General features: G+C 41.8%; 1 protein-coding gene across 1 annotated transcript in view; it reads left to right on the plus strand.

The window, feature by feature from the left end:
* Window positions 1-16,229, plus strand: part of LOC134744422 (ankyrin-repeat and fibronectin type III domain-containing 1) — a 246,812-nt gene extending 230,583 nt beyond the window's left edge. The window contains exons 10-19 of the mRNA XM_063678234.1: window positions 5,224-5,328; window positions 5,553-5,698; window positions 6,123-6,317; window positions 7,204-7,399; window positions 8,356-8,488; window positions 9,220-9,355; window positions 9,606-9,811; window positions 10,725-10,870; window positions 11,137-12,661; window positions 12,850-16,229. Of these exons, the coding sequence (XP_063534304.1) occupies window positions 5,224-5,328; window positions 5,553-5,698; window positions 6,123-6,317; window positions 7,204-7,399; window positions 8,356-8,488; window positions 9,220-9,355; window positions 9,606-9,811; window positions 10,725-10,870; window positions 11,137-12,661; window positions 12,850-13,185 (3,124 nt within the window). The 3' untranslated portion in view covers window positions 13,186-16,229. The remainder of the gene's footprint in view (window positions 1-5,223; window positions 5,329-5,552; window positions 5,699-6,122; window positions 6,318-7,203; window positions 7,400-8,355; window positions 8,489-9,219; window positions 9,356-9,605; window positions 9,812-10,724; window positions 10,871-11,136; window positions 12,662-12,849) is intronic.
* The last annotated feature ends 262 nt before the right edge of the window (window positions 16,230-16,491 follow it).

Genomic DNA, 16,491 nt, shown 5'->3' on the forward strand with positions numbered 1-16,491 from the left:
TAACGCTGTTGACCTGATTTCCATACCAGTACCTGAACATACGTACCGTTTCCGGTGGTATACCGGTTTTCATCAGTTTTTTCCATAGTATATTGTAGGAAACCAGGTCAAAAGCCCTAGATAGATCCAGGAAACAGGCAATAACTGGGGTCTTACTCCTAGTGTAATATTTGATAGTGTGCTTCAGACACAGTATTGCGGATTCTGTAGACAGACGGGGTCGGAAACCAAATTGGTTGTCATGCAGTTTAACACATTCATTTAGCTGTGAATTAAGCACACTATCAAATATTTTGGCCATAATTGTTGCTAATGATATCGGCCTGTAGTTATTACGGTCGGTCAAGTCCCCAGTTTTATTCTTAACCACGGGTACTACAATTGTCCGCATCATATCAAGGGGCAAATAGGAATGTCTAATACACAAGGTAAAGAACATAGCCAAAACCCTGGAAATGTGAAGACCTGCGTTCTGGAGGTGCTCAATGCTGAGCCCATCATATCCCGGGGATCTGCCCCTAGACATTGATTTGATGACTTTATCAATATCTTTGGCCGAAAAACCTGGGCCTAGGTATTCATCATAGGTCTCAACATCGAGCTCCCCCAGCGACGGATCTAAGGGAGATTTTATAAAGAAATGGTCCTTAAATAGATTGGCAATGCCTTTAGGATCGCTTATACCATCAACACTAGCCGGGTTCCCCGCCTTATGCTTCATTTTGCCAGTAGACCTCCAGAAGCCACGGAAGTCTTTTTTAGAGTGGTGAGAGGTAATAATGTCCAGTTTAATTTGGTTTTGATGATCTTGACACCATTTTAAACGTGATTTAAATATCTTCCGACTCTCACACATCTCTTTAAAAAGGCATCCGCTAGTAGGTCTTCCCCCCAGTGTCCATTCACGAAACTTTAGCCTAGCCACCCCATGGACGTCACTGACAAACTTATTCCACCCTGTCACTTGTTTTTTAGGTTTTTTTCCCTTTTCACGCCTTCCTACCATCGCTGATGTCCTAAGGGCATTAATTACGTCATAATACAGCACATCGAGAACTTTTTTGTGCTCAGGATTCTGACAATATTTATCAGCACAGGTTCTGAGTTCCGATGGAAAATCGATACATTTTAACATTTCGTGACATTTCTTATGAAACAATTCAATCTGCTCTGACGTTCTTTCTCCCCATATTACATTGTTTACGTTATTTACAGGAGCGCTGCCAGTAGCCCTCGGAATTATAATGTTTAAGTCACACTCCAGAAACATAGGGAAATGGTCCGACCAGGTTACACAGTTATCTACATACACATTGGATACGGACGACATCGCCGATTCAGTTACTACACAGTGATCTAGCCAACGCTCACATTGATGAGCATCACTTAAGAAAGTAAACGTATTCGATGCAATCCCTAGCTTTAGTACGTCTGCACAACACCACTTTTGTTCGTTACAATAATTATCTAACTCTTTATAAAAACGTTCATTCGGATGAACATTAAAATCCCCCATTATATATACGGATTCCACGCCACAATCGTCAACCAATGCACTGACCTGAGCTAAACAATCCGTGAACTCCGCTAAGTTGTCACTGCAGTCCGTAGGCATGTAAACACTTACCACTATGAATGGTCGATTATCCTTAGTATTTATCTTTATGGCACACAACCGCGCGTTATCGCATCGCACCACACTCACACTTTGAAACGCTGACCGCTTCCATAACAAGCCAACGCCGCCGTAAGGGCGTCCGCGCAACATCCCCGCCGATGTGTCCACCGCAGAGGTGCCCGTCGCACAGAAGTTGACGTCAATGGTATTAAGGAACATTATTTCATCAGTAAGTAGCCACGTTTCTTGAAGAGCTACAATGTCCGATCTTCGGCACAAATCCCTAATACAGTCGACTGATCGCTTTACGCTCTTGCAATTGAAGCTACAAAAACGATATGCCATGATAGCAGTATACGTATTTAGGTAAATAAATCATTAGTACCTCTCGGGGACTAGACCCCGGGGGGCTTTATGGTTTTATTGCCGTGCTCAGAGTTTTCTCCAATCGTATGTTTATTTATTAGTTTGTATTTAAAGTGTACAAACTTGCGGAAAATTACACCTTTAGGCCATATACTTTTTTCTAGAAATAATGATAGTTTACTCGGACTGACAAAGAACTTATACGCTTTATGATTAGTGTCCTTTTTAATATCGATTTTTTCTAAGGATACACGCTCTTGCGTTTTGGTCATAATATATTCAATTATGGGGCTAAGAGAGACGCAACGCGAAAAGATTTCTAAACCTCTGCTCTATCATTTACTCTACTAAATGGCCGTAAATTCTGAATGAAATAGGCACTAAACTATTTATTTACACAAATTAGTTTACATCCTGTCGACGTACGGAAAACTCTCTCTTAGAACATTATAAGTAAATAAGGAGACAGGAAGGCAAATACAACTCAATTACTTTAAACCGGAATTCCTTTGAGGTTAAGTTAGGAGCCGGAAACCATATTAACTACGCTCACACTACTTTATAACACTATATTTTGCCCACTACTTCGTCTGTATAAAACTCGTTAATCCTAAACAACTCGTTTACACTGATAATATCGATTTAGGTTAGAAAAGTATTTGATGTGTTCATTCAAATATACCTAGGTATAGATATGATTGCGAAAGTATAAAGTTTACAAACAAAACATCCATTCCATACATTTTATGCATAGGATACCTTACTTACAAACTATTTCACAAGCATCCACCTGCGAGCACTTAAGATAGATTACAGTTAGACTCGAACTGTTTGAACACGGAAGTCCGAGGCAGCGTGACCCCGCTTGCCCCGCGCTATACAGGCTGGCTAAAAAATAAGTGCATTCCCGTTGCCAGGAAGGTTTTGTGATTATAGTACTGAACAACCTTTACTATGGGATCAACCACGAAATCGGTAAAAAAAAAACTACCCTCCATAGAAAATGGACCAGCCATGTATGAAATTGAAAACGAAACGCCAAATTTTTATTCGCGATTTCGGGGTTGGTCCCATAGAGAAAGTTGCTTAGTATAATCCCAAAATCCCCATTTATCCCCTGGAGCGCCGAATCACCGTAGTATGGAACTCTTATACTAACTACTATCACACGTGTGATGGTAGGGCGCGCCACGGGTTAGACGGCTCAATTTGCATGCAATATTCGATACATTGCCAACTACAGAGTACAATGAATTCAGTCGAAGTTCTTAAACCGTCTAAGTGGGGCTTTATCGCACCCATTGCTTGCTCAAACCACGGTTTTCGTGTTCAAACTGTAAACTCCAGTCAAAACTTCCGCAGATTCCTGTTCACATAGTTTTCATCTGTCCCGTGCTAATCGAATCGATCTAACTAAATTGTTTAGTCTGTTTTTTTTCCGTAGACTAAAATGACAACCACAAATGTCAAACGTAGAAAATATGAAACGTAGAAATAATGTGACCAGCTTAAAACAAACAGTGATTTCGGTTCGTGAATAACCGATAAATATTAAATTATTTTAGATTCAAAATAAACAATAAATGAATTCTACTCGCTACATGATAGGAAATAAACAATAAATAAAATCCAGTCACTATACTATGCTACTAAAACATTAAAAAAATGACATTGACGTATCGCCGTCCGCGCAACGCCATTTTGGTATTTTTGGTTTACGACTTACGTATTCGACATTCGTTACTTTACTCGTATAGTGATCGGATGTATTCAGTGCGTTTTCTCTCGTCTTCATCAACAAATATAAATACTTCCCAAAAGTTTATTTTCGGTTAGTAGGTACCGGTTGTAGCACATCACTATTTATAAGACGTAAAAAACTAGCAACACATGAAATGTCATTTTAGTCTACGAAATAAAATAAAAACCGGCCAAGTGCGAGTCGGACTCGCGCACCGAGGGTTCCGTACTTTTTAGTATTTGTTCTTATAGCGGCAACAGAACAATCATCTGTGAAAATTTCAACTGTCTAGCTATCACGGCTGATGAGATACAGCCTGGTGACAGACAGACAGACGGACAGCGGAGTCTTAGTAATAGGGTCCCGTTTTTACCCTTTGGGTACGGAACCCTAAAAACAGACTATACCTACACATAATGTAGGTTTAGTCGGACAAAACACAAAACACTTGGGCAGTTTGATTGCGTAGCAAAGCCGCTTTCCTAACACCGTAATGTCGTATTAGCCATATTGATTCGGATGGAGATACGTCTTTTTGGATTGACTCGGTAGAGAGGTCAATAGATAGTTTATTAGGTTCGGTTCGGTCAGTCGTTAACAGTGTTTGATAAGTTTAGGCACATTTAGGTTTTCAGTTGAAAAATTACGCCTGAATGTTTCATTTAGCCGTTTCGAATTAGCCGCATAGGCAACCATAGCTAGCTGCACATAGGTTATTCTTAGATAAATATCTAAAACGTTATTATCCTATGCTGATGCGTCCTTGATACAACGCCAGCAATGGTGGCCCTAACTACCCATTTTTTCGAAACCTACCGATTACAAAGACACGGTACCTATGCATTCGCCAATCCATATATTCGTATTCGTATTGATATTCGTCAATGTCATGACAGTTAATTTAACATAATTCGAACATTAAAAAATAAAAATAGAAGAGCTCGCTCCCATCTTAAGGGCCGGCGATGCACTTGTAACCCCTCTGGTGCTGCAGCTGGCCGAGCGACGGTAATTGCTAACCATCAAGCGATTCCTCTTCTCGTTTGTCTCGTCGTAATAAAAAAAAAAAAAACCTTAGACTTTTTGGTCACTGTCGACCTAAAGCACACACACACACACACACACACACACACACACACACACACACACACACACACACACACACACACACACACACACACACACACACACACACACACACACACACACACACACACACACACACACACACACACACACACACACACACACACACACACACACACACACACACACACACACACACACACACACACACACACACCGGCTCGTCTGTACACGCGTCATGCATCATAGTTTGAGTAAGTTGCTAAAAATAGTACTGAGCGGCCGGCAAACGGCCGTCAATCTGCTGTCGCGGGGCGAGGTAATTCAAATCAGGGCGGGGCGGTGCGTGGCCGTTCTGTATGATAATAAGTACTATTACTTATTTTGTGGTTAAAGTAGATCTTATTTCCAGGTCATCTGCGGGCAAGCAGGCGGACACGACAGGGTGCGCGGGCGGCGCGGGCTCTGAGAAGGACAAGCAGGCGCAACACTGGGAGCGGAGAGTGAGGACGCTCAAGTAAGCATAAAACCTATTTCAGGATCGACCAGAAATAATAATAAACTCTTTTTAGAAATATTTTTCTTACTTACACATCAATGTATTATATTCAAACGATACGAAGCTGCTGCGCGTCTCATATGAAATTCAGAATTACAACAAGCGCCGCAATCTTGATCTTTGGTCTGTTACATGAAAAGCCATCTAAGATTGTCTTTGATTTACCTTTTTGTATATTTCAGACGTCTTCTCCATGGATGGCAGGCTCTACGGGTGCCGGCGGCGCTAGCTCCTCCTGACTTGGAAGTGTGCGGCGCCCACTCTGTATCTGTACGACTGAGAGACCCCAAACTGACGCGTGAGCAGCCTTCCATCACCAAATACAAAGGCAAGTACATATTAATTAAACCTAGTCCACGGATGGCAGGCCTTCGGCTGCCGGCAGCACCAGCACGCGTGAGCAGTTTCCCATCACTAAATGCAAAGGTAATACACGCAGCAGCGCAGGTATTTGACGCCTAGTCTACGGATGACATGCCCTTATGAGCCGTGAGAGCAGCCTCCCATCACCAAATATAAAGATGATTGTGCAATAATATTCACACGCCTAGTTCACGAATGGCAGGCTCTGCCTTGAGCCTCCTGAGCTCCTGGCGTAGAGGTCTACCTATCGTCAATACTAATTTAATTATTTGCGTGAGTGACGGATAGCAGAAAATATTTCATAAAAAGGTTACTCGACAGTGACGTAAGCGGTGTGTCACACCTAATTTTCTTGCATCAAGAGATAACCGATATTTTAAATGTTACAGTGGAATGGTCATCGCGCGCCGACTTCTCTAACGTTTGCGGTACCCGCGAGGTCCCATGCGCCGTGCACGGACCTACACGGGTCCTGGCGGCGGGGCTGACTCGCGGTCGGCGTTATTTCTTCCGCGCCGCCGCCGGAAACCTACGCGGCTGGGGCGCGCCCGCCTGCACCACTCCGCGAAGCGTTGTGCCTAGCTGTAAGTTAGATAGAGACACGAATATAAGAAGAGAGACGAGAGACACATATTCTTCACCGCGCCGCTTGCTTGCCCAGAAGTAAGTTTGATACAGCCAGACAGATAAGAAGAGAGATAGACAGCTTTTCAGCTCTACTTTGCACACAGTCAGTCTACTCTACGGTTACTTATGGAAACATGGGTCGGTTGCACCAAACCGTCTGTCACCAGTGTCACCAGTCACCACTCACCACTACAACGTTCCCTAATTTGTATGAGCAGTTTCATAGTTCTCTGCCTTTGGTGCAACTAGCCCTTAATTTCGAAGACGAAGACGTTTTGAATTGTGCCTTAACCACAAAAAAACCGGCCAAGTGCGAGTCGGACTCGCGCACCGAGGGTTCCGTACTTTTAGTATTTGTTGTTATAGCGGCAACAGAAATACATCATCTGTGAAAATTTCAATTGTCTAGCTATTACGGTTCATGAGATACAGCCTGGTGACAGACAGACAGACGGACAGCGGTGTCATAGTAATAGGGTCCCGTTTTTACCCTTTGGGTACGGAACCCTAAACAGGGTTGAGTTAATTTATAAATTCATGTTGGGTCGAAGTTGGGCTGAAGTTTGTCGGTGACGTTTTCAAGCAAAAGGTACCACATTGTCACTTACCATAAGGACGAAAATTGCTTGTATTTTTATACGAAAAACCTGTCAGAGCTTGTGGTACCTTTTGATCGAAAAAGTCACATATGTATTGGTAAAAATGAATTTATGATGGAATCAGCGTACGTCAGCTTCCAGCAAATTCGAATAATTTTTCGTAGGTTGTTACTGATTGTAAAACCTAGATTAGAATGAGCTTGTATTGTATCTTGTATCTTGTATGTTGTATGTTGTATCTCAGGTTGGCGCGACGTGTCGACTCGGGCGCTGCGCGGCGACCCGTGCGGCGCGGCGGCGGCGCTGGAGGCGCTCGCGGCGGCGGCGGCGGGCGCGCGGCTGCGGCCCGTCGCCGCGCCGCCGCGGCTGCCGCGCAAGAAGACCGCCACCATCCGGCAGCTGTTCACGGCTGCTAGCAAGTTTCAGAAGAATCTTAGAAGGTACTACAGATCTTGTACGAGTAGGTTGGCAAGATGTTTCGACTGGTACTATAGTCTGAAGAAAAAGGGATAGGAACAGGGCGATAGATTGGTTACGATGACTCGGAACGATTTCTATTTTCTAACCTAGTAGTTGGTAGCAGGGATGTTGCGAATATTCGCATCCGCATCCGCAACATCAAACATCAAACATTTATTCATCAAATAGGCCACAGGGGCACTTTTACATGTCAATTTTTACAAACAATAAAATTAACCCAAAATTACAAAAAAAACCAATTACATAAATATAAATGTCAAATTACACAAAAAAAGCTAATCAAAAAATATACAAACAACAGAAGTACTAACATTGTTTAGAGATGCCCACAACCGCGGAACTTCCGCATTATTTTCATCATCCGCATTCGCATCCGCATAAAATCGATGCGGAGCTTAATGCGGATGCGGATGTGGAACAAGTAGGTACAGGAATGTCTTAACGGCGGCGTAAGTGCTAGGTAATTTCGTCATTAGCCAATAGGAATCTCGTTTCGTTTTTGTGATTCGTCGATCGAGCACTTTAGCCTATGACGGACAGCGACAAGATGTGAACAATTTGTTTTATTTGTACTTTAGTATAGTAATGCGATTGTGGGGCACCTATATTCTTGTTCAAATTAGTAAAAGTTTAGTTTTTTTTTTAAATAATAATTATTAAAGTGTAACTATGTGTGTGTCTCGACATCCGCATCCGCATCCGCGGATGTGAGCCTTTAAAAATGTCAAAAAATCGGCATCCGCAACATCCCTGGTTGGTAGTTGCTTTTCTTACACAATTATTTGGGTTCGGATTAAGTGTTGTTTAAAGTGAAGACGAACTTAAAATAAGAAGCGTCGATTAACTAAATTGTCCTCTCACCAGACTTTAGACAAATCCAAACAAATGTCTACATAAAGTGTTTTTGTTGTTCCAGGGGCGTCTATCTAGCATGCATTCTGTACCACGAAGACAAGGTGTTGGTGACGAGCGAAGAGTTCCTCCCGGTGATTGAAGTCGACGAGACCTACCCTACGTGTATCTATACAGACTTCCACTGGCTCATGAAGGTATTTTTTATTATAAATGCATTGGTATCGGAATTTACTCCCACCACGCTAAGTTTGCACCAAGTTGGCAGTGACAATTTATAGATATCTGATAGGAGTGTCGTACTGCATAGTAGCACAACTGACGAGAATCTGTTGAGATATTCACAAGAGGAATTGCCATCAGCTGTGTTTCATACCTCATTCTTTCCTATCCCGAGTCATCTTCTCAAATTATGTCATGTTAAGATAACATTTAAATTGTGACTTCATCAGCGTTGCTGGTGCAGTCAAGTCAGATGTCTCTGTCAAGTTTCTTGACAATTTGTATTGCTGTTGCTGCCGCATTATTGTCGCGATTATAACGTTAAAACCGTCACTCCTAGAGCATTTAGTAACTGGAGTGGAGACGCCCTGTCTGTCATTTTCTCTACAAAACAGTCTGCCGATTTTTGCGAGGGAGGGGCACGTCAAATGTATGGCTATTTGTACGTAACGTACAAACGTCAGTCCATACAAAAGTATGCACAATTGTTCAAGGTTTTCGACAGAAGTGTAAGCTCTTAAAGGCGACTCCGGATATTAAATGCTCTAAGCCGTCCCTTTATCAATGTTGATTAAGTAAATTCACAGAGACATCTCCCGTTTTCCACTGCTGTAAACAGCAGCAGCGAAGCATTAGCAAAAGTCGCAATCAGATTGTAACCTTCACGTTTACGTACATTTGTATAACATTCATGTTTTTGTTTTAGGTCTCATGCGCATGGGACGACGTCAAAGCACTCCGCTCAGACATGGAAAAGCACACTTCGTCGTCTATCCATTTTCGGCTGAAACTGCTTACCGCATGTGCGCAGATGCAGTCCGCGCTCTGTATTCAGGATTTAGGTAAACGATGACTCCCTTATTCATAACTCTGTAAAACTTTGTCTTTTTCTAACAAATACATAATAATGACGAATAGGGACTTTAAGGACCAAAAAATCTAAATATTTTTTCCTTAGTTCCTTACCTACCTCCCAAGGTACCTTTAAAATTAATACTAAAGCTAGCAAATGCCTTCATTCCCCATCTCGACAATAATGTACTGATTAACTACATGTAAAATTCTGACTACGTTTGTTTATAATAATAACAGGTCAATTATACCACAAACCGCTGCGAGACTCGCACGGCACCATCGTCCTGTCTTGTGTGAACAGCGTCAAGTCCGCCAAGTCCGTCTCCGCCCTCAACTCTCGTTGGGCCCCGGTATCCAGGCTTCGACGACGAGTGCTAAGCGAGGACAACACTATTGGAGAGCTCCTAATGGCGTCTGTGCATGAACAGATCGCGTACCATCAGGTAAATATGCGGAACTGGTCAAAAATTGAACTAAGTCCGTATTCGCCTTCAACTTCTGGGCATCAGTATCCAGACTTCGATGACGTGTGTTAAGCGATAGCATTTTTAAACAGCTTCTGATGGTATTTGTGCGTGAATAGATCGCGTACTATCAGGTATCTTCAAATGACCTTTGAGTCTATTACAATCAATACAAGCAGTTTTCGGCGTGAATACCAAGCCTAATCAAGCAAGTCCGTTTTCGCACTCAACACTCGCTGGACACCAGTAGCGTGACCTCAATTGTTTTGCCAACACCTATACTTTCGTTACGTGTTTCATTAAATTCGGATGTACCCTAAAATCCACGGATACTTACTTTTTAATACAGTTGCTCAAAAAGTGGTACTTTTTGTGGCTGCGTAGCGTGCGAGAAGCTCAATTTCTCGAACTAGTGCTTTTTACTTTTTAGTTCCAAACTACTTTCGAAACGCAGTTAAAATGTAATTTAGCTTGAGCAGGTACCAGGGCCTCATGAGTTATGAGGAGGTGTCGTTGACCAACCCGCGCCGGGCCCGCGGCGGCCGCGGCCGGGGCGCGCACGAGTATGAAGGTATCGCGGGCTGCGGCAGCTCAAGTATCAAGGGCTGTATAGGTACTTTTGGTTTTGGTTTGGTTTGGTGGTATGATTCTACTAATGATATATTAATTTATTATTTTTTCGCAATTGTATTAAAAAACGTCGTTTACAACACGTGTGAAATGTCTTTTCACACTAGTTGTAAAATGTACTATTTTGAACATGTGACGTTTTCCTCTTCAGGTGTCGCTTTCAGCTCGTGGCAAGATACCTCGGTACTAGTGGTAAAAAGCCATTCTTTTCACACTAGTTGTAAAATGTACTATTTTGAACATGTGACGTTTTCCTCTTCAGGTGTCGCGTGTGCAGCTGCCCCGCGGCCTGTACCTGGGCTACCTGAAGCTGCAGTCGTCGGTGGAGGTGGTCCGCATCGTGGCGCCCGCGCGCACGCCCAACGTGCCGCCGCACACGCGCGTGCGCGACAACCCGCACGTGTCCGCGTGAGTTCCTATACTATGTGGAAAATAACCATGGGCCCTGGAGGGAAAGTACCTTGAAACCTTAAGTTAGCTCATTTTATTTAAGGAAAACATTCTTTTATTTTTTCAAAGAAACAAAACTGCATTCAAAGATTTTTTTTAATTCGCTTGTCTCGCCCGGGAATCGAACCGACTAACACTCTAACCAGTAATGTTTCTGTTAGTGTAAGTATTTTTTTATTACTCAACCGCTCTTTATTCAATTTTATTTGTGTTTTTGCTTACAGTGAGGAATGGGACTTCCTAAAAACACAAGCAGGCAACCCGTCATCCGAGGACCCGCAAGTGATTCCCACTCTCGTAGCCATGGGCAGCCAGGAGAAGCCTTCCGAATCTCAAGAGATGTTCCTGGACCAGATCGCGTCCGCCTCCCGCCGGCTCTTTAAAGAAATGGACATTTCTATAGAAACTGCTATCACCCACCGAATCTACGACCTTGAGGTCATTGAACTTAATAGCGATGTCAGTTTCATCATGGTATGTCCTCCGGCAGAACAAGCATGCTCGGTACCCGGCCAAAAAGAAATACTGCTACAGAAAGGGGACTTACTCAGTTTACCGATACAGGCATTCGAGATGATACATCTTCAGACGTATCACACTAACATATTAAACAAATACTCCAAACTTAGCTGCGTTCTGGAGCTGGACGTCGCTTTAGCCGCTCATTCGCATCGAGAAGCGTTCTCTTGCACAGAGCTACAAACGGCCAAAGAGCGGCTGACCAAGTTAGAAGAACTCCAAAATAATTTAAATACTATATGGAAGGCTGAAAGATGGCTTATGGATCTGATCGGTTTCGCCAGAGACAAAGACAAAGCTGCCCCCAGCTCCGGCATATTGCTCAAATACGTCATAGAAAGAATGCCGTCGCAATCCAGCGTCGATGGCTCTGACGCGGAAAATAACGAAAATATCATGAAGGTAGACTTTCTTCAAATACCATCAAGAGATGGCAAGATTAACAAAACTTCCCCCGGAAGAGGCTCCTGGCCCGGCCCGGCTGGCAACGGAAACCACGCAAACCTACATCCAGAGTTCAGCAAGTCGGAACAACAACTAAGTCTCGCCCCTCGACAAACTTCCGTCTCCACTCTCAACCTCAGCACTTCACAATATCTTAATGCTGAACCTAATTTCTCCAGAAAAGGTAGCGCCGATTCACAGTACACTCAATCCAGCGTTAGTAATAATTTCATGAGCAGCAACTCTCAATTCGACGTTAAATCCCCAAGCACACATAGTACCAGCAGCATCCGACTACCTCCATCTCGAAGCGAAGATACTCTCGTCTTACAAGACAATGAGCCTAAACCCAGACCGAACAGTATAAACGCGAGCATGTCTACAACTTCCAGCCCCCTACTCACAGTAAAAGGCTATTACCCTGGAAGCATGATCAGCGTAAGAGCTAAAGGTATCGCTTCTGAATCCGCTCAGAGCTTATCAAGTGACTCCGAAAGTACGAGCTGCCCTATAACAACAGCAATTCCTTTAAAAGTCCGTCCTCAACTAAAACATAGAGCTCAACACGTGATCGCGTCTAAAAGCATGACTAACGTGAAGTCCACCGATGTTGAGTTCACGGATACAGGGCAGGATATGTTCCCGAATAAGTCGGGGTCGTGTGTGAAGCGACAGACGTTGTTGGAGGCTCAGGAGGAGGCGGAGTATCACAATAAGGTTCCTAAGACTGACGAGAACAGGGGTGGCGAGGAGGAGCGGCCGCCGGACCAGCCGGGGATACTGCAGGTCAGTTAATTCACTTTTAAATTACATGCTCAAAAATTACACCTGTCATTTTCAAGACTTATATAGTGAATATCGCCTTGCAAATGTTTTCAATTCCAATACGCTCCATGGAATTTCACCTGTATTTTCTCATCATCGTCTCTGTCAGCTCTGTGTTCAAATCTGGTTCTCGTTTCCTATTATTTTAGGTATTTGCCGCGTACGAGACCGGTTTAGCGGCCGGCACATCGCTTAAACTGCACGTCACCCCGCGCACGTCGGCGCGGGAGGTCATCGACCTCGTCGTAAAGCAGCTCAACATGGCCGCCGTCCTCAAGGGCAAGCCCGGCCCCGTCTACGGCCCCGAGAAACTGCAGGACTTCTGCCTCGTCGCCGTCATAGGAGCCCGGGAAAGATGCCTCCGGGACGACTTCAGGCCTTTGCAACTCCAAAATCCGTGGAGAAAAGGCAGACTATACGTCCGACTCAAGCATGATGTGCTAGCGGCGTTACAACATTCTGCCAAGCAGCCGGCGTTTATTTAAAAAAAATAGTTTGATTTTAAAAACGTGTCTATGGACTTTTTATATTTGTTGATTGTTGATTTCTGGTGCCAATTATTTTTGTTGATGCTTTAATACGATAGGTAAGTAAAAGTTGTGAGTACTTTAGTGTTTACAGGATTTATGGTGCTTCTCACTATAACGGGATATAACCGCTCATTTTATCAAACTTTCCGTACCTAGTTTTAGACTGGCGTAGTTTTATCGCTTTACAAAATATAGTTGGGCCAGCCGTATCATTAGAAAGTGGCTGAGAGAAGGATAATACTTTCCAAAAACACTAAAAAAATAAAGGAAAGAGTTTATTTATATTTATTTCTGCTGATACGAATGGCTGGCCAAATTATAGCTTACAGATTTAGATCGAATTCAATCTCTTGTCGTTCTCTATTTAACAAATCTAATTATTTAGGACTTAAGGTACAATAGTGTGTGATTCTGTGACTTGAGTCTAGTTAGGGTAGTGGTGTGTACTCATTATTTTGGAAATCACACTGTACTTATCCTATTGATAAATGTCAAAATAGTGTGGATTGTAAGTAAGTCTAAAATTACAATCCATAACCCATAACCCTACATCTAAGCCCCAAAGGAAACTATCAGCTAACTTCAGACTAGTCCAAAGAAAGAGTTTAAATAGTCAGAAGTTAGCTAAATGATATCCAGAATTAGTAAGAGTAAAATGGCAGCAGACTGGCTGGCAAAAAAGAGTAGAAATTAAAAAGGGGCAACACTGTAGTGTCGTCCCTTTCAAATCAATCTAAGAAAAACGGGACGATACTACAGTTGCACTCTTTTTTGCCAGACTATCTATACATCAAAGTGCCTGTTTAATTTGAACAACATAGAAGTCATATCAGGTAGGAAAACAGGGTGAAGAATATATATTTTGTGACACAACCTCCTAAATCACAGTAAGAAAAATATCGATCCAATTTACAAAATCGAAATTTAAAACTACTTCAAGGTCTTGTAATATTATCTACTTAAGATTTTTTGACGCTACATAGATTATTATAATTTATTTTTTATTAATTTGGAGGTTCTTATGTGCATTATATTTACCTCCACTAACTTTTAAAAATAAAACTTTATTTATTTATGAGAATGAATGATAGTGCGATATTTAAGGGATATTACTTGTATGATAGGTGGATGCCAGTACATAAATATTTGTAAAAATATTAATTAAATTTTTTAATTGTAAACAATTAAAAATTAAAATCTTGTCTGATGTACGTAGAGACAACTTGTAAGTTATTTTTAAACCACTAACTAATTTCTGCAAATTTTATAATTGATTTTAAAATTTTAATTTTTGTGGTTATAAAAAAATACAAATTCAAACGTAGGCACCTATCAATTTATGATTCGAATACCTGTAACCCATATCTGTTACTAGCAAAAGTATCTCATTAAAAATGTTTTAAAGCCTGACCAGTAATATAATTATGATCATTGTCAGAGGGCGTTGTTCATTTTCATGTATAGGGTGACAGTTCAGTATAGTATGATAAAATTAACTCCAGTGAAATTCCGCAACATGGCGCGTGATCATATATTCCTGGTCAGGCTTTATATTTCTGCTTCTTTTGTCGAAGAATCAGGCAAGATATCATACTAAATATGTTTTGAAATATTTAGGCAAATTCACCCATAGATCTCTAACGAAGTATTCTTTAATTATTATTTTTATAGGTATAGCCATAAATATGTTTTATTTTCATAGCAATTTGTATAACTTTAATGGAATAAATACTCAAAATAAATTAGTACCTAAGTAGGTACGTTTTGTTTCTATGGGAAATGTATATTTTTGTAGTTAGCCATTGTGTACAATACTAAATGTGTAATGAAAGATTGTGAAATAGATATAATATAAATGAATTAAATATTATCAATGATTCGAGCCATACTTAGAGAGGGATTGCAATGTTGTAATTACGAAGCCTAACTTAAATGTCTTATGAAATGTATAATAGATTTATTTTAGATTATTATATTCACCCGTCTGCCGCGGTATGTGTACACTTGAGATCGAAAGTCCTTTACCAGATTAAAACCGTGACGTCGCTGACGTCATGACTTATTCTTAAGTTGATCTAACGTATTGTTTAAGAACCTAAACGAAACAATAAAAAAAAACCGGCCAAGTGCGAGTCGGACTCACACACGAAGGGTTCCGTACCATTAACTATAAAAACGGTCACCCATACAAGTACTGACCCCGCCCGACGTTGCTTAACTTCGCTCAAAAATCACGTTTGTTGTATGGGAGCCCCACTTAAATCTCCATTTTATTCTGTTTTTAGTATTTGTTGTTATAACGGCAACCGAAATACATCATCTGTGAAAAGTTCAGCTGTCTAGCTTATCACAGATCACGAGATACAGCCTGGCGACAGACGGACAGGGGAGTCTTAGTAATAGGGTCCCGTTTTTACCCTTTGGGTACGGAACCCTAAAAATATGTTAGAAAGAATTCAACCTCCGTAGAAGTTACAATAGTCACCATTTTTTTTACTAGTAGAGTCGCAGTTGAACCTACCCTGAAAGTGCCGCATGCAGTCCTGGTTTATATTAAACGTATTTTTTTTAAGCCTTTTATTGACATGTTGGCTTGTTTTGCGGCGTGCCCAGCTGCACATGTTCACGCTTGGACGTTGAAGTTTCCAAAGTTTCCAGTAAAGTTCAAATGTTTGAATTCTAGAGAAATGCGCTGCTAAATGTCATGTGAAACAGCCCGCATGTCCATAAAATGTGCGTTCACACGAAAAGAACGAGCGATGTAATCTTTGGTTATAAATAATATGTCATACTAGTTTTATTTTGTCTGATATTTGTCTGGTTGTTGAATTTTTTTTTGCTTCCGATGGATATAATCCACCTCAGATGAGAGAGTATTTGTGGTTAAACTACGTGAAATACCTACTGATAAAGAACTTTTTAAGGTCCTGAGTGTACGTTAGAACTTAGACAAGTTGGAGTTTAACGTGATGCACAAAAATAAATGTAATTCAAATCTTTTCTTGCGTTTTTATTTTCAAATGCACCTTAGGGCAGGCACAGTCGCCATTATTCATACTAATATCTCGGCTAGACTATGCTTCTCGCGCTGCCGCAATGTTGCCCGCTTCGGCCAGTGGCCACGTACAGCACGCACTGCACTACTCAAGCCTCAAGCGATTAATCGCGACGCTCCAACTTCATATTGCTGGTCGTTTGCTCTCGGCAAAAAACCTAACACACTACCGCATCGCACCAAGGTCGCGGTAGTGTATTATGGCT

This window comes from Cydia strobilella, chromosome 9 (genome assembly GCF_947568885.1).
Source record: "Cydia strobilella chromosome 9, ilCydStro3.1, whole genome shotgun sequence".
Lineage (NCBI taxonomy): Eukaryota > Metazoa > Arthropoda > Insecta > Lepidoptera > Tortricidae > Cydia > Cydia strobilella.